At 36.7% G+C, this 27,718-nt stretch overlaps 1 protein-coding gene across 1 annotated transcript in view; it reads right to left on the bottom strand.

The window, feature by feature from the left end:
• Positions 1 to 27,718, bottom strand: part of NRK (Nik related kinase) — a 142,379-nt gene that overhangs the window by 111,562 nt on the left and 3,099 nt on the right. Inside the window, exon 2 of the mRNA XM_007103212.2 lies at positions 23,693 to 23,758. Within this exon, the coding sequence (XP_007103274.2) occupies positions 23,693 to 23,758 (66 nt within the window). The remainder of the gene's footprint in view (positions 1 to 23,692; positions 23,759 to 27,718) is intronic.

Below are 27,718 nucleotides of genomic sequence, written 5' to 3'. Positions count from 1 at the left end.
ATCTCTATAAGTGGTCCTGAGGTACCTGTTTCTGTCCCTAAGTAGTCAGTGATCCTGTGGTGGTGGTATCCTTAGCTTGGTATATTGTTTTTTTCTACTTGGAATTGCCTACAAGCATAATAAACATTGATGTTGTTTTCTACTGCTATTGCATCCATGAAGAGTCTTAAATAAGGATCACGCACATTGGCAATATTGATGTGATGCTGTAATCAAACATCTAGATGTTTAGCATCTTATGTACATAAGCACTAACCCTATGACATAGTGGACTACAATGAGACTTCTCATGGAATCCCAGGAGCATTAGTGTTACTTTATTACAGACTGTTTACATACCATTGAAGATCAAGTGGCAAAAGTGGAAAATAAACACACTCCCAGAATTTGGAATTCCTTTAAGAACAAGAATTCCAGTGAGAGTTGTTAGATACCTAGGTATTTTCTCAGCAAAGAATTCTCATAAATTTCTTGATTTTCAAACTTTTTGTAAGCAACTATTAATGTAACTAAATAAAATGATTAGATATATTTTCATAAGATATCAATTCAAAGCTTTGACAAACTGTCCCAAAAGATTTCTTTTTAATTAAAGAAGGAATGATTACAGGACGTAGATCAATAGAAGCAACAAAAAAGTTACTATCCCAAATTTTTCTTTTGAGTGTGGTTGATAAACATAAAACTTGAAGAAAGATGGTAAAAATTAGGTAAAAAGTATTTTCATGGATCTCAATATAATGACTGTTGATTGACTAATAGCTATAGAGTGACTACTCATCCTAATGACCCTTAGTTTATTTATTAAATTTGTTGTTCTGTTAATGTTAGGTACATTAGAGTGGTGTTTAAAAGTGAGGCATGAACAAAGAAGTGAGGCCTAAGTTAATACCTTAATTACATATTTTATCTTCCGCAAAAATATAGTATCTACAGTGGTTTAGTGGATTTCACGTTATCTTCTTTCTGTCAGAGTCAGACCATAATTAAAAAATATTACTGATTCACTTTGTTATAAAGCAGAAACTAACACACCATTGTAAAGCAATTATACTCCAATAAAGATGTTAAAAAATATTACTGTCTCAATTACTGTCTCAATAAAAAGTGAATATCTATGGGTCTCTACTGCCAATAATTTTCCTTCATTCTTTTGTTTTATAAGATAAAGATCATCATTTAGGAGATAGTCACCTGAGGAGGTAATCAATTATATATGCTGCAAATGCAGACTTGTCTCCCAGCTAGAGGAGGTGAGAGGGCATGAGGAGAAAGCTTCCAGAAACTCCCCCAATTTCAATCTTCTCAATCAGAATAATTTCAATGTCTTTCCCTCCTTCTCTCCCACAAACCCCCACTGTCACTCATAGCTCCTTTTATAGTACTTATTATAATATGCACTGTATTACAATTATTTCTGAATTCTCTCCAGGTTGAATTATAAAGATACATTTCCCCAATTCTCCCAATTCTAGTTTTTGCTTCTTCCCTGAGATCCGTACTTCCATTTTACCTTTCAATATTGTTTCTTCCATTGAATCAAAACTCTTTTTTATCCTTGTCATTGAATCAAAGCACAGAGATGCCAACCTCAGGCCCTTTCACCTTCTCTTTCCCTCTGTTCAACAGCTTATGTATTACCATGTGCACAGTTCATGATTGATTCTGTCAGGAAGACAAACAGTATACTCCCTTCAGGTCACTAGGACAACTCAGTGTTTATGCCTCTTAATTAAGATTAGTTTCTCAAGTGTAGATTCCTGTGTCCTGAAAGGTGGTAACTAACATTTACTGAGTACTTCTTAAGTATCAGGTACTGTATCTTGTGAGGTAAGTATTATTATCATTAATTTTGCAGGTGAGGAAAACTGAGGCTCAGACTGGTTAAGGAATTTGCCTAAGGTCACACAGAAAGTGGCAGAGTTACGGTTAAAACCCAGGTCTAAGTGACTCCAAAGCTCATGCTTTCTGCAATACACTATGCAGCTCCCGAAGGCAATCCAGGAGAGCTAGTACAACTGAGGATTCCCTTGCAAATACTGAAACTCAACCTCAGAGAGAGCAGAACATTTATCATCTGACATGTGCACTTACGATGTCATGTACCAGACCATAGTGAACCTGGGTTTAGTCAACTTGGGTGCAGGTTAAAAGAAACACAGGTGAAGTGTACTTTACTATAAAAAGTTTGGTGCTTCCTGTGACTCAAATGATTACGTTTCATCTGAAGCCCATCAACCAAATATAAAATTATATTCATGTGGCTTGCAGATGTTAGTGTTTCCTCAGTTTCTTTCTGGGAATATATCAAGCATAGGCTGTGTCTTGAGGCTATTGTGTCTTGAATGAAATAGCCAGCCATATAGTTAATCAAGAGTTAATTTAGCCAAACAATTGGTTTGACAATGTTTCTTTTTCATTATTAAATTGATTGACTAAGTTGACTGGAAAAGACCAATCTGTTTGGCGGCAAAACAACAAAAGGTCTAAAATCATTTGCAAAGTATTTCACCCTATAAATCTTACCAGGAGAGGTGATCATACATCTCTCTCCATTACCATCCTCAACTTCTGCCCTTTCTGAGAAATCTTGCACTGGTTTACAGATCTGAAAGTTCTGCAGAAACATTTAGTGAATTCTAGCCCATCATCACAGGGAAATTTACTGCAGAATGCTGTTACAGTACTCCAAACCATGGCACTAAGCTGCCACCACTAACTTGCCAAGAAAGAACTTTGCGAAGACAGCCCCAAAATGCTACTCGACTGTGTATTAAGATATAAGGAACAAATTGCTTAAGTTTCCAATTCACTAACAGGATACATATGCAAAGCAAGGAAAAGTAACTAATTCTATAATCAAAACCAGGGCTACATGTATTTCTAAACTTTTAGGGATTTGTGGTGTGGGAGTAGAGGAGTGAGGAGATTTGCTTTTATCAATGCCCAAGGACATGCTTGCATAGTTTATAGTTTATTTTTACTGTGAAAGAGAATCTTAAATACCTTCCTCAAGTCTATATCCTCTAAGAACTTAATCTGAAGGATAACCTATATAAATGCATGTGCTTGACATGGGGACATAGAGTATGTGCAATGGAAGGACAAAAGAGCACCTACAAGGATGGTATATAACTAAGGAATGTACTAAGGCAGTGGCTCTCCAGGTTGGTGCATGCATCAGAATTATTTAATCGGTTAAAACAAACTGCCTGCCCACACAACCAGCACTCCTTCCACAGAGTTTGAATTTCTGATTTAGTAGTTCTGAGGTGGCAAACAAGTAGTTGTACTTCTAACAAGTTCCTGAGTGATACTGATGCTGCTGGTCCAGAGGCCAAACTTTGGGAACCACTGTATAAGGGTATTAACATGTGAAAGTAGAATCTGTGAATCAACCGCTCCAAAAGGTCATAAAAATAAAAACTAAAGAGTAATTCCAAGGACCACTGGGACACTGCACTGAAATTTACAGGAAGAACCTGGTAAACCAGAGGAGGAAAAAAACTAATTTCATTACTCAGTTGACAGATGTGAAGTTCACAAGGGTGTAATAGGGTATTCAAAAGGATTTTTAAGTCATTATATCCCACCTTCCTTTGCCACCAAGGCTGTTAAGGTCTTACGGGTTTTGGGCAGTTGAGCATATTTCCAGTAAGTCCATATTGACTAGATTTTAATTCTACTGTATGATCTGCCAAGACGTCAGTACCAGCTTCTGGGCTCCCCGTAAAGAAAGTGGTCCCCACTCATGCCACTTCAGCTGGCTTCCTTAATTAAAAACATTGGTGCTGCTTTAGGGAATAGATGCTAACTTGGGAGCCAGGGGAGTAAAAAAGAGAGTTCATGTGCTTGGCTTGGTTTAAATCCTGCTGCTTAGATTTGATATGTGCTTTAATCCCTGTTTTACATGGCCAAATACTAAAAAGAAAAAAAAATAATAAAAAGTCCAAGACTCAAGTCATCTGACCAAAGAGCAACGAAAAAATCCAAGAGCAGATGAATTAAAACCACATTTTTTAAGGGAACGTAGTCTCTTAACTATATGCTGCTCAGGACGTCTGGACAAATGGGCTTTATTGATATCTGGAAAGAAAGATAAAAGTCATGGTAGAATTCATGATTACCAATGTCCCCAAACTTCTTTTTAACCAAACCAGAACTTTCAATATTTCACTATTTTTCATTTAACTTAAAACAGCCTAATCAACATGACCATTTTCTCCATCCCCTCTAACCAGCCTTCAGCCAAGATCCCTGTGCTTGCATTTTCAGCATATTGAAACGTTCTGACAGGTATTCTGAAAGGTTTCTTTCACCTAAGAGTCAGTTCCCCTATCTGCCAGAGGACATAGTAGGACACACAACTCTGGCTGAGGTACACGTGAGCAAACAGAAAATGGCATTTCAAAATGATATGACATAGTTTAACTAATTTCTGTGAATTGACAAATAAATTTAAAGTTGCTTTGAATATGTGTTTGTGCCTGCATGTGTGCATGCGTGTGTGTGTGTGTGTGTGTGTGTGTGTGTGTGTGTTTCTCTTCACTGAATAGGCCACATCAATCAGCTGTTAAATACTGTGTAACCTAAATGGTAGGGTTAAGTCCCTCCAGCCTTTCTCCTTTTGTTGCTTTGCATTTAAATGAACCAGGGTCAATGGAGGGTCATTCTAAGCAAAAGTGACTTGAGCCTGTGAGAGTAAGAGAAACAGGCTCCCTCCATCAAGGGCAAATGGATAACCTCTGGCAAAGTGTATTTTGCCTTCAACTCCTGCCCCACTTTCACTGGCTCCTCCCATGTCGCCCTTAAGGCTCTCTCTTACAGAGGTGCTACATCTGGCTTTGCTTTCCTTGGGAACAACTCCCATGTTACAAAACTCTCCCTCTGCCCTCTCTCATAGCCACCAAAAATAATTTACCTGCCTTGTGCCTCATTTCCCTTGGGATTAGGGTGAGAACTAATCTCATCTGTGCTAAAGTGTTAATTAGTAGTCTAATGTATTACTTAATTTATAATATGCATGCAAATAGGTGATTTCTGGTGAGAAGTCCAAAGAAATGACTCTTTAATAATGGGAATTTTCAGGAATGCAGTAGGTTTGTCTTTGGGATATATATTTGGTCTGGGATATCTTTCCTGAAACTCATACCATACTGAGTCAAATCTCTGCCCTCCCAGAACATATGCTTAACTTTTTCCACTTATGAAAAAAGTAATATACCCTCTCTGAGATTTCTAGGTTACACGTAGAATCTCAAGTTCACCTAGGCAGTGGTTCCCAGTCAGAATCTCTTAGTGAGGGTCTTGAACATTTGCATTTTTAAATGATTCCTCCAGAGGATTTTGATATGCACTCCTGCTTGAGAACCATGGTTCTCTGCTCCATCAGAAGGCATCAAGTCCAGGCCTGATACTGCCTTTGCTCATAATGCTGCTTAAATACAGTTTCTCAGTTCATGTCAAATTATGAATTGTTCTGGAAAAAATGCAACATTGAAATCCATGAGTATATATTCTTTCATTCATTCTCTCTCCCTTACTGCCTCTCACCCCACCCCTGCATATCGATTATCAGTGGTTATTTGACCTGCTACAGGGCCATAAGGAACAATACAGAGAGACATTTTAAGATTAGGCAGGCCAGGACTTCACTAAATTTCAGTGCTTTCAAGTGTTCATCGCCATCTAATGTATCTGGGACAAATTACTCAAAATTTTACATAATAATACAAAGCATATGGAGATAAGCATGGTGCAAAGTGACTCTAGAAAGTCAATTAATTAGTCACTTTTACATTTCTCCAGATTTTGTCCAAAAAAATTAAAGAGACTTATAGCAGTCAAGGTCACTTACCACACTTAGAATTGTCAGTATCTAAAGAAAAAAATGAGAGGGTATATAAAACTAAAATAAAAGAACTTGTCAAGGCAAAGAGATGTGAAGTGGGGCTGATGTGAGTTGAAGATAGAGGATTCATTTTTCAGAGGCTGGAATAACTAAAGCCTGATTTATGAAATTTCTTTTTCTCCTTGTATTTTGATAAATACTAATAAGCCTCCTTAATGTAAATTGAATAATATCCTTTATTCCTAGCCGTCACTCAGAAGATTGAATGATTTGAATCGTCATTCTGATTTCAAAAATTATAGTTTCACTGGTATAATAAGACAATAATTATAACTATAAACTTGAATTATTACAGTTTTAATTAGTCATAATCTGGTATGAGAGGGAAAATGAGATATTTCATCTCAGCTCCCAGAAGTAGCATATTTAAGGGATGACTATCTGGAAATTAGAGCATTAGCTAATATCTAAGAAGCCTTGAACAACTGAGTATGAGTTAACAAGGGATCGGAACATCGTACTTCTAAAACAAAGTGAGGCTTTACACTTTAGATATTTGACCTTAAGCAAGTCACATCTCCACTCAGGGTTTGAGTTTCATCATCTGTAAAAAATCTGACCTCTAAGGAGTCCTTCCAGCTCTATCCTGCAGTCAAGTTTGATTCTTCCTCACTTGTCTCAGCTTTCTGACTAGCGAATGTTAAAATAACTTTTATATTAAAGAAAGGCATCCCTCCATCAATTCCTGCACTCAGTGGTAATAACATTTTTATAATGCTTTAAGTCTTGATGAAAGGCTTTTTGCATGTTCTCTCCTGGGGATAATAACAGATGCACTGAATAATGGGTTTATTATCCCCATTATTTTTGTGAAACTGCTGCTTAGAGATGTTAAGTGACCCACTTCCTGGTCACTCACCTCATGGGTTAAATTCAGATCCGTGTGACACCAAAACACATGCTCCCACTGTGGCATGGCAGGGGACTAGACAGACTTGATTATCCAAGGATGGAAGCTGCATACTTCAAACTTGTGTCAAAGTAAGTCCCTACATGAATTTTTAGCTGACTACTTGGAATCTATACTATGAACCTAAACTGAAACCTTCCTGGCCAGGGCTCTCATCAAAGGGATTAGTTTTTTAAACAGTATGTGTCTACTGTCTATTTTTTTGAGAGAAGAGCTTTTCCTCTTGAAATTGTATAGCACACTATCGATAGCATGTCTAATTTATTTCTGTTCTGGTTGGTTCCAAAACCTATATTGTGCACCAGACACTTTGCTGTTGAAAGATTTTACATAAAATTTATTCTTAAAAATAAAAGCCAGCTCTCAGTGAGAAAATTTAATTGAATCCTTCTTAAATATTTACTATTCAGAACAGGCACTTCATGAATGGCTAATTAATTTCTCATGTAGCTTCTAATGTTCCCCATAAAATATACCATGTAATTTGGCTTTGTCAATTGACTGAAAAGATAATTCTCTAATTCTCTCTGTCTTCATTAGAAAGGCTCTCTGAGACTGAGTGGAAGAAAACAATAATGCTTGAAACTGGGAGAATTATATACACTGGAGTCTTATCCTAAACACTCCTTTGGGGCTTGGTGGAACCACCTTCTAGGTTCTCATTGATCCAACTGTATCACGTATCAATAGAAAGGTGTTACTTTTTGTACTTACCAATCCTCTTGTGGTTTTACATAGCATAGTTAAAGTGAGGGCTTTGAAGGCCAGAGAGATCTGGTTTCAAACCTGGCTTGGCCACTTACTGCCTGACTTTAGATGGGTTATTTAACTTCTCCATGCCTCAGTTTCATATACAAAATGAGAATAAGATTTATAAAATCTACCTCATGGGATTTCTATGAGGCTCAAGTCAGTTAATGTCTATAAAGAATATAGAATAGTGTCTGGTATATAGTAAGCAATTAATGGTAACGAATTGTTTTGGCCTACGGTTCAAGACTGATTTACTTTGTATCTATACATTACAGTGCATGGCCTTCCCCACTTATTATTTAGGAACTACTTTTGCCTGAAGCACTAGAAAGAGTTGATGATGGCAGAAGGTCCAATAAATGAAGTCACTGAGAAAGCTGGGAGATGGTGACATTGTTTCAGGCTCTATTTCTCTCTCTACTGGGGACTCTTAGCAAATCCAGAGAGGGCATAACTAACAATGTCACATCAAGTAGAGACCTCCAGTATATCACTGCCCCTTTTGGAATCTTCTTAAAATCTACAGAAGCATTCTTCCTGTGTGATTATCAGTTGTCCTTGAGGACATTCTCTGGGCCATCCTGAGGGAATTAGGAACAGAGCGAGATGCTGGTTGGATTTAAACAGTTCTGCTGGCAATGTCTCTATTCTGCACTGTAGATCAGTCAGCCCCTATGTATCCTTCTTTAAGGTAAACTCCCAGTATCACAGGCAAAATGATTTAACTCACATCTCTTAAAAAGAAATGAACCACATGCAGCGGGGCTCTAAACAACACAAATGGTCTTCCTATGAAGAAACAACTCTGTAAATTGAAGCCAGTGATATCCTGGCCTGTGAAACAGAATAATGAAGACTGTTTACCGAAAAACAAAACAAACAAACATCATTGACTGATATTGGCTGAAATCATATTAGGTGCTTGGGTCCATATTAGGTACAATAAAACTGGAGAGTGACTAATCAAGTCATCAGCCCGGTGCCCTTCCACTTTTAGAGAAGGAAAAAAAAAAGTGATATTGATTCTCTTTTTCGGCCCAGGGGACGGAGCAGGCAAAATGTTCTCCTCGGCATGTCAAAGAGAAAACTCTCCTTTCCTCTACTCAGCCTCTCAGCAAAGAGAAAATTACACACTTGTACTAGGTGGGCCCTATAGCTACCAGCAAAGCAGCCTTGCTATGGAGCCTGAAAGCACACCAAACATTTGCCAGAAGAAGCAGGGAGGAGTGGCAGCTGTTCTAGGAGCAGAAGACCACTCCTATCTAGGCATTGGTAGCTTCTTAGTAGGCTGAACTGGCATTCTCTACCATACCACAGCAGGTGGGTGAGATAATCTCCCTCTTACTTCTTAACACAGGGTTGGTGGATGGCAAATCTGTGACCTGGGGAAAGCTGTTCTAGATAAGGCTGGCAGATAAACTATAGGACAGGCCCAGTTAAATTTGAATTTCAAATAAACAAACATTTTTTAGCATAAGTATATACTATTGGGACACACTGACACTAAAAAAAAATTTGTTCTTTATCAAAATTAAAATTTAACTGGGCATCCTGTATTTTTATTTGTAAAATCTGGCAGCCTTTACTGTAAGTTCTCTCTTACCCTTCTATTTTTTTAAAATTTTTATTTTATATTGGAGTATAGTTGATGTACAATGTTGTGTTAGTTTCAGGTGTACAGCAAAGTGAATCAGTTATACATATACATTTATCTATTCTTTCTCAGATTCTTTTCCCCACATGGGTTATTACAGAGTATCGAGTAGAGCTCCCTGTACTATGGAGTAGGTCCTTGTTGATTATATATTTTATATATAGTAGTGTGTATATGTTAATTTTTTCCTCTCCATTTCCCCCACTCCCCCATCTGATCATCAGGGCCCTGGAACATAAGATTTTAATAAAGAAAACCACAAAATATAGAATTAACCACTGAAATTTCATTCATCATAGTGCTATTTCAGGGGATATTAAAGAAGCAGTGTATAGTATCTAGTCCCTGACCTCACAGCCTTTTTACAGTGAAAAGTTTGATTGGGGCCAAGTGAAGTTACTTGGGGCCACATTTCATTCTGCAGATTTTAATGCAAATAAAGGGCAAGTTGCATCCTTAAAGGCTCAAGTGACTTTTGCTTCTATATAAACCTGAGATACAACCTTAGGCATTAAATCTCTGTTGCTGTAACTCATTCAAACTGCATTGCAATTCTCTACCAAGTACATAATAATATATTAAATGCAAATAAATGGCAAGATAATTCGCAGCACCAACAGAACTCAGAAGAGATAAGTATTTATAAAGGAGTTGATACCACATTACTATATTTACCAATACTGTAGAAAGGCCAACCATTTGCCTATTTTTAAAAAAAATACAAACTGCTGATTTGTAGAGAGTTAGGAAGGCTTTACAACTCAATTTCAATGGAGTCATGTAAATAGTTACTTTGATATTTATTTCTTTAAATGAATTATCCTTATAAATTAACTGGCCATATTCTAATTGATTTATGTAAACCCTCTCCCAACCCAACTCACCTATCACTCATGCCACTGCCAGTTCCAAAAAGGTGAAGGGAATGGGGGGAGGTTAATCTGAAAGGTTCTGGCCTCATACCAGAGCATCCCATCTGAAGGGCGTCAGGGAGGTAAGTTGACAGTGCATTGTGCTTCTCTAATCTCCCTCCCTTGATGTCCAAGCATTAAGATCTGTCTGAGAAGTCCCTTCTAAAAACCATTTTGGACACAATGTAAAACATCCATTTTCCATTTTAGTAAGGCTATGGGTACTAGATGCCAACAAACATTTTGGTAATTTCTGTCAAACAATCATTCAATTAATTCTGTCAGTTTATTTTTGGAGGGGATGGTGGTGGTGGTGAAGAAATCAGTCAAACCAATTTTCACATTGTGCTGGCTGGGGTAAACATAGACACTGCTCCCTACAAATATCACCACTCTGTTTTTCACTTCTCTTAAACTACTTTGCACCTTTTTACTCCCATCTGTTAGTTCTGCCCTGAGTACAGTTGAGGGGAGGATACAACTACCTCTTACTCAGTACAATATGTTGCTCAAGTATGAAAAGGCATAAATCAAGCATGTATGTATGGTGTCCCTAACTGATGGGAGTTTCCCAAGACATGGGACTAGAAATGTAACCCAACAACAACCAAGGTGTGTATATATATATATATAGATATAGATAGATAGATAGATAGATAGATATAGATAGATATAGATATATACATATATACATAGATATATATACATATATATATACATATATATGTATATATATATACACATATCAGTGTAGGGCCTTGCAAAATCCACATTACTAAAACTTTTAGAGTTTAACATTTTGAGGCATTTAATTTTTTGAAACTCACTGAAATTTAAGGTAGTTAAAAAATCCATTACCGCAACTGGCAAGCATGGGTAGAAGGCTGAGAGAAGCAAAGGCATTTGAAGGCTCTTATTTATGTGTTTTTCTTTCTAATGGCTGCCAATCTTCCAAGTCAGGAAATATTTGCACATGTTCTAGACATCTTCCTGAAGGTATGAGGCTCTCTTGAAACCATCCTTACACTTGGCTGTGCCAAAGACACTACAGCAAACTACAGTACCCCAAGAAAAAATATACTCTTTCAAGCTTCCTAAATGACTCATTCAGCAGAAAGTAATAAAAAAAAAGTAAGGCTAATATTTCCACCCTTTGGAAATATTTATCTCTACACAGTGCCACCTTTTTCTAATAGAGTAGAAATTTACTTAGGTGGCATAATTTTTAAAGGCCAACCTCTCTCCAGCACTGGCTTAACAGGGTGTCATTAGTCAATCCTTTCCATCAAGGCACATCTGCAGACAGCCCCTATTAAAATATGTCATTTGGGAGGGGGTCACTTTTGTACACATCTTTTTAGTCCCACAAGAAATTGTGCCAAGCACCCACATGTAGAAGGTATTCTGCTAGTCCCAAAGAGATTATAAAGGTGATTCAGATAGATTTTTCTGGACACACCTAATTTTTTCATAGCACGTACTTGTAGAATGACAACGATGATAATAAAATGAGAAAATGAATGTAGGCAATAGAAAACATACTAAGACATTTACATTAAATTTTTTGCTTGGCATACATTCCTGATGCTCTTTGTGCCTAGTACATGCAAGGCACTTTATCAGGTGCTCTGGAAGTACAGCCAAAATGAAAATGTCCTGGTCTCTGCCTCTGAAGAAATTTGTGTACTAGTTTTATTTATATATTTATTTATTGTGAACTAGTTTTAAAGACTAATGAATTCTTAGGCATCAACTGCAAGCTTTGGAACTGGTTTTCTACTGTCATTGCAACACATTATTTTGTGACAAGGTGGGAGGAGCTTGGCTGCCTGCAAAATTCTTGTAGAGGTTAACCACCAGGAAAGCCTCAAGTTCTGCTAAAACCTGCATCTCCATCTGAAGGGATACTATAAGAAGAATTTTACTTAAGCAGCACACCTGGTATACACCTCCTCATCTTCCTCATCTCAATGCCAAACCTGCCTCCATCTACCTGTTCAACTCTCTTCCTCTGCCAGCCTCTATTCTTCCAAGCTATAGCCACTTAGCCCCTACATGTAATTTATTCCCAGCCTAGACTGTGGGAGAAGGTGTGCTCTTAAGCAGGAAACAAACAATTATTCCTAGAAATGCATCCATTAGATAATACACAGATTATTTTTAATTTGTTAATTTTAAACATACCCACCAATCCGAAACCAATCATCCACAAAGGAGATCCTGAGGTTCTGTTTCATCTTTGAGAGACACTAATTTTCAATGATCATTTGTTGTCTCCCTCTTCCCTGTGGCTCCCAGTAGGAGCAGTAAGTGAGGCAAAATACCTCTGGCCCTGCTCACTAGAAGAGAGTAAAGCATTAGCAAGCACTTTTTTGCCTTCCTAGGACTTCTAAGGGTTTGAGTAGGGATTTAGTCATGAGCTTCGAGTGTCCTACAAAGCCCATCTGCTTGCTCCAGTCCACTTCTGGAATTCTAATAAGTCCCTCAGACTAGAGTGTGCCTTAGTGCCCATAATGAAGGAAACAAATATGCCAGAGGGACAAATCATAAATAATCTTCATCACTGACCTCAGCTCACCAGTCTCCTGTAAATTCTTATATTTGGGCAGATATATTTTTCAACTGGCTGATCTAGTTTAGTGGTTTTTGACTCTGGCTTGTACCTGTGGATCTGAATATAATGTAGTAGAGTTAAGAACACAGACCTAGTGGCCAGGCAAATTTTGGTTTGACTCCTGACTTTGCAACTTAATAGCTTTGCTCAGTAACTCAAATTTTGGATCCTTAATTTCTTCTTTTATGAGATGGGGGAGATGATGATAACAATGGTACCTACCTCAAAACACTCTTATGAGATATAAATGATACAGTGTAAATTAAGCACTAGGTGCAATGTAAGCACTCAGTGAATGTTATCCATTTTTTCTTTAATGTTACCAATTCTTAGGACACTGAGCTCACTGTCTCTAAAGTGACAAACATTTCATTCTCCTTCATTTTTTCTCACTCAATTTGTGTACCAAATAATTTTATTTAATTTTAATTTTTTTCTCAGAGTTAGGAAAAGCTGTCCTTCTCTGAGGACTCTCAGACGTGTCCTTTTTGATAATGGTGGTGTTTTTGTTTTGTTTCTCTTCAGAGTTAATGATTTATACAAAATGTTACTGGCAGTGCTTAGAATATAATCAATCTTCTTTTCCCTCAGGGGAACCTGAATAATCCAACCTCCTTTTCCTAGTCATAAAGGAACTCTGCCTATAAATGACATACCTAAAAGGAGCTTTATTATTTTTCCAGCACGAATTACACATAAAGCACCTCCATATTATTATTTCTCCAATTGAAAAGACACATAATTTATGCCTTATTGTTCCTCTCTCTCTCCATACTCTGCTAGAGGAGGAATACAAATTACTGAGTGTAGCTGAGCAGAGAAAAATAAGAGTACTGGTTAAATAACTGCTTAATATGCTGACATTCTTTAATATTTTAGCATTATTTTACTCATAGCCTCTTTGTAAGAGTCTGCCTTTAATGTAGCCCCAGCAACATAAAAGTTTAAGAGCTTCCACTTTTGCTTTGGCACCTCCAGAGAGCTACAGTGGCAAATTAATTTCTAAATGCTATTTTGGCATCATCTACAAAACTACCTTAGACACAGATACACAATTATGGTATAATGTTGAAAAGTCCTAAAACCAAGTTAGGGCTCATTGTTATTTTCAAGAGTTAGAAATGCCTAAATGCTATTTTCCAAAGTGTCTGTTTCATGAAATGTGGTGAGGACCTGGCTAACTAATTTTTAGTGGTCAACTATTAGAGGATCAAGGAAAGAAAGAACTTTTGTGGTATGCGGGCCTCCCTCTGCTGTGGCCTCTCCCGTTGTGGAGCACAGGCTCCGGACGCACAGGCTCAGCGGCCATGGCTCACGGGCCCAGCCGCTCCGCGGCATGTGGGATCCTCCCAGACCGGGGCGCGAACCCGGTTCCCCTGCATCGGCAGGCAGACGCGCAACCACTGCGCCACCAGGGAAGCCCAGAAAGAACTTTTGATACTTCAACCACCTTCACCAAATGTACTGGGAATCTGACCACAGTGTCATATATATATATATACATACATACACACACACACACACACACACACGTATATAGTATTCTATGTAGTATAAATATATAGTATGTATATACATATACTTGCATTTTGTGTATATATGTATATACAAACATATATACATTTACATGTATATTCCTATACATAAATGTACATATATAGTATATATAAATATATATGCATATATATGCAAAATAAGACAAAACCTGATTTTCAATATATTTGACAAAGAGCACATTAGTATTTTTAGCAGTACTCCCACCACTCTTTAAAATTGGCTTTTTCACATAAAAATCGAAGCATCAATTTTGCAATTTTGTATATCAATTTTTAAAAAATTATTTTAAAAAATTTATTGGAGTATAGTTGCTTTACAATATTGTTAGTTTCTACTGTACAGCACAGTGAATCAGCTATATGTATACATATATCCCCTCTTTTCTGGATTTCCTTCCCATTTAGGTCACCACAGAGCACTGAGTAGAGTTCCCTGTGCTATACACTAGGTTCTCATTAATTATCAATTTTATTCATAGTATCAATAGTGTATATATGTCAATCCCAATCTCCTAATTTTACGCCAATTTTTAAGTAACTATTATTTCCTACACAGAGATTTCTATTTTATTAAAAATCTATAATTGGGATGCTTTTATCTGATTGAACAAAGCCACCATGCTATAGTTTATTAGTCTTGGCTTTTGTTTAGAAATATGTATTTGTCTCCATTCATTTAAATTTGTCTTTTCTGCTCATAAAACCCATTTATAAAATCAACTGGATTAAGTATATGAAGACATGAGACCATGATTTTTGTATTACCCCAACACACCAAATATAGAATTTCAATTTCTCCCCATATATATCTGTGAACTTATTAAATAGATGTGTAGTTGTGAAAATTTTTAATTGTGGCCTCTAGAGAGCACAAATTCTACATATGACTTTTATTTTCATCTTTCATTTCTATCATGCTATTGCTTCTTCCTCCCTCAAGTTTTATCAGGAGGCAGAAGTAAATTTTGGTATAACACAAAAAGAAAAAGACAAGCCTACAACTCAGAGACTGGGTTATACTCCACAGTTGGAGAGATGTCATGGCCAAGATAGAAGTATTCCATTTTCTCCAAGGCCGCTAAGCCTCAGCACTTTCCACTAATTTGGTCCCCTGAGTCTCAATTTATTTAGTGTATGTTGGTTCTTTCACCCCCATTGCAAATATTCAAACTCAGTTCTCTTGTTGAGGAAAAACTTGTTCCTGGAGGGTGAGTTAGAAGGTTCATTAGACTTTCCACATCCAAAAAAGAAAAAAAGGACATCCCTATTTTCTCCCTCCTTTGGCCCAATCTTACCCTAGCACTCCCTTTCCTTTCTGTTACTCATCACTCCCTCCTCGTTATAGAGCTACAGTCATAGGGAAAATAACCTCCTTCTTTATGTCTACTAAAACTAAATCAATAAAAACGACCATCCCGCCCAAAAAATGGTTTCTGTTAATTCTAACTAGCACCTAGTACTTAACATATTGCTTGGGACACAGTGAACATTCGATAAATATTTTTAATTGTATTATGGAAAATTAAACATTCAAAGCAATGTTTTTATTTAATGGATAAATTGATGTTTCCTATGCTAGAGAAGCCAGAGGGTTACTTAAGAAAGACCAACCTCTACTTTTGAGGCATATAATCACAAGGGGGTGATGTCATAGAAGAAGGAGGAACCAAGAGAGGGATCTGGTCTTATGGTACTGCACCAGGAAGGCACAACAGCCTCATAAGCCTGTGGCATCAACTCAGCTTCAGCTTCAGTTCCTGCTTCTGAGGCTTGCAATGTATAATGAAATGCACAGTGTTATGCACTTTATGGGTGCTTAAGCAGTATATGTTGGCTGACTTAATTGAGTATATTTGCAAAATGGCAAGGATGTGAGGAAACTTTCCTACCTAAAAAGAAAGCATTCACAGTGCTAGACATTTGTTAGGCAAATAAACAGTATAATTTCAGCCTAAAAGGAAAAATATTCAAACCCCTATCCAATAGGCCTAGTGGCTAGGCAATCCAAATGTCAGCACCATGTTTCTGAAACTTAATTTAAAATATCATAAATTGTATGTCATCAACTTTGAGGACGTTTCTTTCCTGCCTTTCTGTTCCCGTTCCCTGTCCTAACTGCAAATCCAGAAAACGTAACTAGTAAACCTAAATATCACCTGTCTGGTGAGATTACCAAGTAAAAGCAATGTGTCAAGCAGTGATTTAAAAAAAATCAAATTTAACAGGGATGCATTGGACAGTGTTTTAAAAAGAAATTACCATATTCAACAGTACACTTCCAGAGAGCAAGCGATTCAGGAATTTGCTCATCATTGTAATGACACACCTTCTATATCTGACTTAATATGCTGAGTACCAAGGGGCAGATGACCCCTCTAATATATCTCAAGGACAGATGGTTACTTATGCCCAGGGTATGTTTTTAAGTTTTAGAACAATAATATATTTGGCCCAGTCCCTTCCTTCCACCAGCATTAACTGAGTTCCTACTAGGCATCAGGGATGTGTGAAAATTAAGCTCTAGACCCAACTGTAAAGTTTTACCCTATTTCAGGTGAATTTTTCCTTTGCTTGAAACAGTTGCCTTGAACCTTTTCCCACTTCTTTTTCTGCCTTCACCACCTGCAAATGGCAACGTGGGAATAGGTGATTAAAGTTAGAAGTACAGTCAAGACATCATGAAGGGCAAGGCAAACTGGTTCACTCTGGCAATTCAGTTCTTTGTCTTACCCCAATAGTATTCCGCTTAAGAAAATGCTGTTAGATCACAGTAACACAGTTTTACCTTTGCATTGGGCATCATAGTAGTTACTGAGATAAATATTAGGTCTTGCTATCAGGTAGTAAAGTGGAGGAAAGAATGGAAAAACATGATGAGAATCATTTTATTTGGTGAAATGAGGAACTACTTCACCTAATAGCCAATAATCAACTTCTATTTTGCAAGGTGGTGAAAGAAATATAAGCTAGTGATTATTATGCTGGTGACAGAATAAGAATAGTTTACATTTTACTGAGTTCCAGGCATTGTGCTAGGTGTATTGTTGAAGAGCCAGAAGAACGCTGGAGATTATCTAGCGAAACACATTTATTTTATACTTGAGGAAACAGGCCCAGAAAAGTCAATTTATAAGTATTGTGTCAGTTAATGGGAGAGTCAGGTTGCCACCCACTGAGCCAACCTAAAGGGCTTTGGTCTCTTTCTAAATATTTCATTAAATAACTGTGGTCTCTCTGTGTATATTGCTCTTCGGGAAATTGTTTATTTTTTTAATAGTAACATTAAAAAACAAGTTTCAAACTATTTTCTTTTTGTTAATTTGGTCTCACATGGGCAAATTCTAATTCAAATGACAATTCTTAAGCTATGAGACTAGCATCTAAAGGTGAAGAGGAAACTACGTTTTATAACTCTACTAGAGGAAAAAAAAGAAAGAGCAGTACTTTCTCCTAAAAAGAGAGAGAAAAATAAAACCCACAATTTTAAGTGAGGTTTGTACTGGCAGGAGGTGGGAGAGGGTAGAAAGACAGGCATTTAATTAGAAGAAAAAGAAGGAAAGGAAAAGGGTTTCAATGTGGAATGTGCAACTCAGCCTTCATTTCAACGTGCACAGACCTCAGTAGATAGCTGGAAACCTGCCAGAGAACGAGGCTTTGGAAACAAGCTGGAAGACACTGGAGAGACTTTAACCAAAACAAACACCAGCAGGGGATGTGGTTGGCAGAGCTGAAAAAGCAAAGGACTCTATGAGTCACTCCGACATTAATTTTGAATGGTATCATGCTTCCATTTTGTTGTACAGGGTATCTATACAGCATTATATATGTATATATATATATACATATATATATAAAATATACATACACACATACATATATATTATTTAGGTAAAGAACATATAACATTACAGTCATTAGAAATATACAATTAAAATATAGAGTAGAAAAGTACATCCAGTATCTCACTATTCTAACCATTTAATTCATCATTTTTCAAGTGCAAGTTTTAACAGAACTGTAATAGAATATACAAATAATATGCAATACTTTACTAAACATCATAAACATAGTTCTATGCTACTAGATATCTTCATAAACATTGCTTTTCAGAGAAATAATATATTAACTGAGTTAAGATAATTTACTTCATCTTATTTTTTACTATTTAGTGTTTTGCTGAATTTGTCTTCCTACAAGTAATAGGAACAGTAATAATGATATCAGTAGCTATCTTTTAAAGATAGCTACCATGTGCCAAGTGCTTTATATGCATTGTTTCTAAATTTTATAAAATCTTGCAAGGTAGGTATTATTAGCTCCATTTTATAAATAAGGAAATTTATACTCAGAGGTTAAGTGACTTGCTCAACATCATAGCTAATTAATGGCCAAGTAAGCACTGAATTAGGTCTGTCTCGTTCCAAAGCAGGTCCACTTTTCACCACAAAATGCCATCTTTCTGCGAAAATGAATATCTTTATGCTTTTTCTATATTTTTGTGTTTATCATAGATTTCCAGAAGCGGAATTATTGGTGTAAAGTGTATGAACATTTTAAAAGCATTTACTACATACTCAAGGTTGTTTTCCATGAAGGAGGTATTTATATAAAGTGCCACCATCCCAAAAATTTTTACAGAAGGAAATAAATTTGAGGGAGAAAAAAGAGGTCACATCAATGAGTGACAAAGGAAAATCTGTCTAATGTAAATAAAGCATCTGTAATCATTCACCTTCTGTAACACAGAGGTTTCTAGTTTGAAGATCTGATGATAGAAAGTGTTCTCTATCTCTGGATGTGAATAGGTACATATAAAAGTCTTAGGAATTATAAATGTGTACAAGACCTAGCATATAGTAGATGCTTCATGAAGATTCAGTTTGACATGGACTTCTGGCTCCTGATGAAGATGTGGAAAGCTGGAAGGAGTGCCACCTCCACCCTAACAACAATCAAAACGGGAATAACCTACGAAAGCATTACTTTTCTTGAACCCAGAGAGAAGTCTCAAGGCAACCAGCCAGCCTGAAGTCTGAAAAAAGATAAGCACTTGCAGGGAGAGATGGGACATGAGCACTGGCTCACCTGTGGTTACAGAGGGAAGACAGGATCACATAGAAGCTGGTATAAAGAATTCTGCTGAACATGGATGGACCTGGAGATTATCATACTAAGTGAAGTAAGTCAGACAGAGAAAGACAAATATCACATGATATCACTTATATGCAGAATCTAAAAAAATGATACAAATGAACTTATCTATGAAAATGATACAAATGAACTTATTTACAAAACAGAAACAGACTCAGACATAGAGAACGAACTTATGGTTACCAGTGGGGGAAGCGTGGAGGGGAGGGACAGATTGGGAGTTTGGCATTGACATGTACACACTGCTATATTTAAAATAGATAACCAACAAGGACCTACTGTATAGCACAGGGAACACTGTTCAATATTCTGAAGTAACCTAAATGGGAAAAGAATTTTAAAAAGAATATCTACGTGTATATGTATAACTGAATCACTTTGCTGTACACCTGAAACTAACACAACATTGTTGATCAACTATGTTTCAATAGAAAATAAAAATTTAAAAAAAGAATTCTGCTGAATTTTTAATGAACTGCTAAAGGCCAAGTATGGGCTAGCATAAGAGTACAGTACTCTCATGAGCCACAGATACAAGAGGAATACATACACAGTCATAAGCTTTTCTCCACAGATTTATGGTACTGACCTGATGGAGAGAAGAAGCCCTTGCAGTAGGAAAAGCGTGAAACCATGTGCAATTTCTCTCCCCGCCCCGCATGGAATAAAAACCCTAAGCCTTAGGGGAAGGGCATCAAACCCTATTCCCCGCAGGGTGCAGAGGAAGACCTGATATAGCTGGGGGAAATGTAAAAAAAAAAAAAAATTCACTCCTCTATTTCTGAGGGTAGCACAGGAATTAGTCCTGGGTGCAAAACATTTAGGATGTCTTACCACTAATAGAGGGGCAGGGTAAGTAAGAAAGTCTCACTCTCATGACCTAGAAGCACAGTATCTGCCTAAGACTGGGGTTGAATCAGGAAAACAGAGAACTCCTCCCTGCCCCACACCATCAGGCTAACAAGCACTTACAGAAGCGATAGCAGTATACCACTAGGGGAGGCAGGAGAGCATTGAGCGAGAATCAGAAGCACAGAAGGAAGAACTAAAGCTCATATCCCAGAAACTCAGAGAAACCCGAGGACGGTAAATACCCCACCAAACACACACACACACACACACACACACACACACACACACACACACACACACACACACTAAAAACAAAACCCCTAGACATTTCAAATTTAAACTGCTGAAAAACAAAGATAAGTGGGCTTCCCTGGTGGCGCAGTGGTTGAGAGTCTGCCTGCCGATGCAGGGGACACGGGTTCGTGCCCCGGTCCGGGAAGATGCCACATGTCGCGGAGCGGCTGGGCCCGTCAGCCACGGCCACTGAGCCTGCGCGTCTGGAGCCTGTGCTCCGCAACGGGAGAGGCCACAACAGTGAGAGGCCCACGTACCGCAAAAAAAAAAAAATAAGGAGAAAAATCTTAAAGGCAGCCAGAAGATAGAAGGAGGAACGAAGATGACATTAGACTTCAGAAACTATGCAAGCCAAAAGACAATAGAGTGTTATCTTTAAAGTGCTGAAAGAAAATATAGTAACTGTCAACCCCAAATTCTATATCCAGTGTAAATATCTTTTAAAAATGAAGGAGAAATAAGGACTTCTCACACTAAAGCAGAGACTTCATTACCAGAAGCGCTGCACTATAAGAAATGTTAGAGGAAGTTCTTCAGGCTTAAAGAGTATCATACCCAGATAGAAACTTGGATTTACCCAACGAAATGAAGATTCCAGAAATAGCTCAAATGAGTATAAATATATATTTTTCTTCTTTTTAAATTGCTCTAAAAGATAACTGACTAAAGAAAAAGTAGTAGTATTGAGTAGAGGGAAAAAAGTAGTAGTAGTGTAGGTTCATATCATACGTAAGAGCAAAATGTATAACAACCATAAGCATAGTACACAAACTAGGACACCACACAGAGAAGTGGCAGAATATTACTTGAAGGTATACTGTGTAATTTAAGATGTATATTGAAAAATCTTGATTGTGGTGGTAGTTACATGACTGGACATGTTTGTCCAAACTCATAACATTCTACACTTAAAAGGATGAAAAGGATGAATTTACCAAGTGTAAAACTATACTAAATAAGCCCTAGATTATTTATTTTTTAAAGATTTTTTTGATGTGGACCATTTTAAAAGTCTTTATTGAATTTGTTACAATATTGCTTCTGTTTTCTGTTTTGGTTTTTTTTGGCTGTGAGGCATGTGGGATCTTAGCTCCCCAACCAGGGATCGAACCCATACCCCCTGCATTGGAAGGCGAAGTCCTAACCACTGGAAAGCCAGGGAAGTCCCCTAAGCCCTAGTTTTTTAAAAAAGAGAATTATCATGCACAACTCACCTTTTTACCCTCTTGACTTTTCTTCTTCTTATGGCATCATATTTCTGATGACTGCTGATGAGAAACCATCTTTTTGTGTTATCTAGCCTTACCTTTGCTTTTTGCCTCATATAACTGAGGTTTTTATTCCTAATATCTGATGGTGGAGAGAGCTCTATACCTTCAAGTCAAGCCAAGTATACACACACACACACACACACACACACACACACTTAAATACACACCCTTCAGGAATTAAAATGTGCATGGAGCCATGGAGATTATAAATGTGCCATAAAGAAGAGAAACTTCTATGTATAAGGTGTAGGTATCTATGCACAAAGTGGCAAAATTTGCTTAGATCACACAAATGTTAACTAATCATTCAGTCTGGAATGCAATTGAAGTAACAGAAACAATATATTTGTGTCTGTATCACATATTCGTCTATAGCTTATTGTTTCTGTTAATAGGTCAGATCAAAATGGCTTGAAAAAACTTTTGTCATGAATATTGACACTCTCTCTGTTCCTTATACTCACCAAGGTTCTTTCTGTTTTTAGGATCCTTCCACAATGCTATTTCTCCTACTCAACGTCTGTGCTTTAGGCACATTTGCGCAACTTTTAAAGATCTCCCCACCCTACCTGGGTAGATGAATTTTAAAAAGAAGCTACTTCTGGGCAGATGCAGCCCTAAGGTTACAAGGCTTGGCAGGCAGAGGGCACCTTTGTCTGAACTAGAAAGAAGCCCCTTCCACTGGACCCATTTCAAGACACTTCTACACAACCCATACATAGAGGACCTGTGGTCAGTCGACAGTAAGGATCAGCCTAGGGAGAGTGATCTGGTTTTTGAGAGAGTGATCTGGTTTTTGAGGGACATTCCTGGGGAAGAGGAACCCTGCATTTGTACATAACATTATACAAGATTGAGAAAATGTCTATTCACCATATTAGAGAGCGGAGGAAGGGCACCTGATCAAGGTGATAGGGCCACTAAAGCACCCCCCATCTCCAATCCAACCCTTACCCCTGCCCCTGCTCTACCTAGAATGAATCAACATCATCCTCTACAACCATACCTTTGCTTGGTTATCTCATATTTGTCCTCCTGATGTCATTTTAACAGTGATTCCCCCAGGGAGCCTGACCTTTCAATCTAAATTAAGCCCTCCTGTTCTTTACTTTTATATCACTAGGAATTTTCTTATAGAAATATATTACAATTGCAATTATATAGTTATTCATGTGCTTACTTATATATTTGCCTCCTCCAAGCCCCCACGCACCCACACACAAATACACACATTTAATCACTTACATATTTCTAGACCATAAACTCTGGAAGAGTAGGGACTATCAGTTTTGTTCACCACTTAAGACTATCACAGTGCCCGGCATATATTTTGTGCTTAATAAATATCATTAAACAAATGCAGAGATTTTCTTGTTAGATTATTTGGGAAGCTATCACATACATGTGCACATTCATGTACATAGTATGATATAGAATGCTATGGAAACTTTTTGTAACATTCAGCTTAAAAGTTGAATGTCAGTAATTAGAATGGTATGGACATATAATATCAAACAAGTGATATTTTTATTTGGGTACATATTATTTGAATTAGTTCTCTTTTCTTTCAGTGATTTTATTAATTTTCTGCTAATAATGTTTATATCTTATGTTTTGTTGGTTGGTTCACTATAGCCTTCCAATCCAGTTTTTTGTAATAATTCTCACAATTGTCACTGAGCTATCTTAATTTGATTGTTCTCTCAAAGTAAAATGTGTTTTGGCATTATTTGATTTGCAGTGTAGGGTTTTGACCTAACAATCACTGTTGTTATTAGAAAATGCAGAATGAATACCCAATGCAACTCCACTTACCAAATAGATTCTGCCATAAGTACCAAGGCCAATGGTTTTATCCAGTGAGAATATTCCAGTGGGATCCTGCAAAAATGTAGGATAAAACTTTTCAATTTTCTTGGAAAAACAGCCAAGCATTAAATTATCTAGAGTGGTATTTCTAATCTGCCTTGTTCCCTTAGAATTTCCATGGGAAGAACCTAAGTGTTATTTACCAAAAGAATAGCGTTGTCACAATCTCCCTGGACTGAGTGTAGTCATTTATAAAAAAGAAGCAATGGTGTGAACATTAAGTAGTTGTATAATTATCATAAAACTGTAAAATGCATACAATTATGTCTAGTTGAGGCATATTCATAAGTTAATTAGAAAGGATATTAAAAGTAGAAATAAATTAATTTACTTGCAATTGAAACTCTTTTGATATCCATCTTTTGAGTGCTAACCAGACAGGCAGAAAGTTTACCATATAGCAATGGTAATATTGAGTAGATATGTAATGATGAGTAGGTACTGGCTACAAAGTCTAGATTGTTTATATAATAGTAATTCTTAAGAAAGAATATTGCCTCTAAATATGAATAACAAAATAAGATCATGGCATTAAAAGAGCATCATTTTTTAAAAAATAACTAGACAATATAACATGTTTATCAGCAGATTCTTAAGGCTTCCATATTTATCCTTAAACATTGTTTCCTTACCTTAACATATGGATATTCATTTCTTGTTCACCACAAAACATGGTTTCTTGAATTTTATCACTATTTAAACTCTTACTCTAGCAGCTTATTTTGCTATTTTAGAAAAACAGATATGAAGTATGAGTAGATGCCAATTTATACACAAAGTAATAGGAGCACTGGCAAATTCTTGGAAATTCACATGCCTTATAGAAAGCACATTTTATATATACAAACTTTGTATAACCTTGTTTAAAAATATTTTCATCACTGTGACAAATGTGAGCTAAACAGAAAAACTATTGAGCAAATGCAATGTATATGACTGAAATTATAGATTCCTTTAAACTGGTGTGATATTTGTGTAATCTAGCAAAAGTGTCATAGGAAAATGACACAGCTCTAGGATTACTTCAGTCAACAAGTATTCAACTGGACAGAGTCAGGAGACTGAAGTTATAGCCCCAGCTCTGCCATTAATTAACTATATGACTTTGTGTAAGTTATTTACTCTCTCTGGGACTCAGTTTTCACATATATAAAATAAAGGTGCTGTGTTAAGTGATTTCCTAGCTCTAAAATTCTTTAGAAATAAATCAGATTCTGATATTCTAAAATCCAGATGTTTCCAATGCATTGATATGACAATTGTTAGCAGCCTACTTTCTTAAAATTAGCATTAAAATCAATGTCACAATATGCACAGTATGACTGTAGGAAAATAGTTCAGGAACATACTCCCAATGAAAATTCAAAATTTTTTTAAATGATAATTTTGAGGATTCAAGAAAACTAAAAATAGATTGTTATAGTGGACTTTGATAATAAGCATATCATTGCTGTTATAATTCATTGAAAAATTTATGGGAAAAAGCCAACAAAGAAGTTCCTAAGGTTTGGCTTGAAGAGTTTATCAAATTTCTTTAAAGGAGATCTTTGAGGAATTTATATGAGACATTATTAATTCTAGAGAAACAGTCTCTGGTCATCTGTCAAAAGAATCAAATACGTTAGCTGATTCCTATTGGTAAACCATTCTTTGTTATAGTTGAGGCTGCATTTTAGCTAAAAACAAACAAACAAACAAACAAAACCCGATACCATATATCAGAGAATTACTGTATTATCTGAACAAGTTTATTTCCGAATCTTTGAGCATGGTCTTTAATTTCAGTAATCCTTTTTCTAGCCCTCAATAACGTAAGTACCTTACTCATATTTGAACCCAGGTATCTACATACTCAAAAAAGACACCAAGGAAATGAACGGGACAATAAAATGCCGGTGGAATTCTTGGAGGCCTTATTTTATCTATATTCATGTTGTTTGGAAAATTTTTCCTGCTCACAAATGACCAAAACATGTTAATTCTCCTCATGCTCACATTTAATAAAAAAAGGTTTTAAAAACTTTTTTCTGTTCTTTTTTTTTCTTTTCTTTTTTCTTTTTTTTTTCTGTTCTTAAAGGCAGCTCATTTTAGTATTCATCTAAGACTATTTTTTTCATTAGTTTTATGCAATATTTTTTTGTTCCCATCTCCACACTAATCTCTTTCAAGACTAAATGATTGTCAAACTCGGCAAAAAGAGGAAGGGAACTATGCTAATTACTAGGGTAATATTACTCAATTTCTTGTATCAGATTTTCCACTGAATTATAGTCAGGGAAAGTTTATTCTGGGCTCCCAAAGAAGGAAGTATTGAGAAGTCAACTTTTTTTGGTCACTGTGAAATTTAAAGTCCTCACCAAGGGGGTATCTATGATTACTTGGTCCTCTCCTCTGCCCTGCTACTCGGAGATAAGAAAACCAGAAGAGGAAAGATCTTTATATTTATGACTGCTATATCAATTTAGAGAATATTTGGTGGTTCAGTATGTTCCGGTGTTCCATTTGGTTAAAAGAATGGTCAGTTAACAAGAAACCTTAATTTGTGAAAGTTTTTTTCAAAAGATATTACTAAAAGTCTAAGTTTTAAAACATTTTTGAACCATAAAATGTTGGGCAAATACTCTATACTTCGTTATGTTTTTCTATGTATCTAAATTAACTCTTGCAATTTAAAAGTCCTAGTCTGCCCCCTGAAATCCTAAATTTGGGGAGTTGTTTCTGTCTTCTGAATTCAAGAAGAGCGGGGAAAATGGGAACCTTGATGGGTAATTTTATTAAAGGCAGGGGTTTGGGGGTAACAGGAAGAAAAAGAACCACTAGAAGGCAGTGTTTGCTGGTCATGGAAGAGACGCAAAAGCAAAGGCTGATCTACAGGACTAAATACAGCAGAAATTAAGGAAAAAGTGGAAATGATAAATGGTCATCATAGGTAGCAATACATTTCAGATTTAGGGCAGTAAAAGAGAATCATAGAACACATTCCAGTAGTTAGACAGCTAAAGGAAGAAAAGAGATTGCACAGTACCTAGAAATAGCAGAGGCTATTTTTCTTTTGTTTTAAATATTAGAAAATGTGATTTTATGAAAATAGTTTATGGAGAGAGAACCTGAAAATGGTAGATACAACAAAATAAGTGTCAGAGTAAGTTTCAGAGATATTTGGAGGAATGGGCTTCGCAATTCAAGTGGAAAATTTAAAAAGGACAATCTCTTCCTTTAGACTAGTGTTTCTCAAACTGTGGACTGCATAGACTCTCTTTACATGAGACTCAACTGGAGAATCTTGTTTAAAATATAGATTCCTTGTCCCAACCATGGAATTATGAAACCAGAATTTCTGTGGAGGGGTCTCAAGATCCAAGATCATTCTTGGGCACTGTTCTGGTGCACTAACATAAAACCCACTGCTCTAGATATTGAGGGGAAAAAGACTGAGAAAACTGATTGAAGTACAATGTCATTTTGAGGTGATGCTCTAGAATACATAATGGAGGATATGCTGAATATTTCAATCCTTGTGGACTAGAAGGTAAAACTGATTCAAAATAGGGGGCTAAGGGACTTGAGAAAGTGAAAGTTTCTCATGACTAAGTGTGGAAAGCAGGCTTGGTCTGGGTGGTGGAAGACTGGGAGAGCTGGCAGTTATATTTAAATATAAACCTAATGTAATTCAAATATAGTTTTTTGGATCATGTACTATTTCAGATCACCTCTTCCACTACTGTCCTCCAGGCCTGTCTAATCCTGACCCCAATATAGATTAGGACTACACACAGCAGTGTCAAATACCAAGGCCAGAGTTGTGAGGAATGTCATTACCATACTGGGCACAGAAGGCAAAGGGGACTATCATAGTGAAAGACATGCCAGATTTGGAGATGAAGAAATAGTTTCCAGTCCCAAGGATTGAGTGACATATGCATAGTAGGGAAAAAAACTTACATATATATATATATATATATATATATATAT

This window comes from Physeter macrocephalus, chromosome 21, assembly GCF_002837175.3.
Source record: "Physeter macrocephalus isolate SW-GA chromosome 21, ASM283717v5, whole genome shotgun sequence".
NCBI lineage: Eukaryota > Metazoa > Chordata > Mammalia > Artiodactyla > Physeteridae > Physeter > Physeter macrocephalus.
This window is presented reverse-complemented; position numbering and strand designations above follow the sequence as displayed.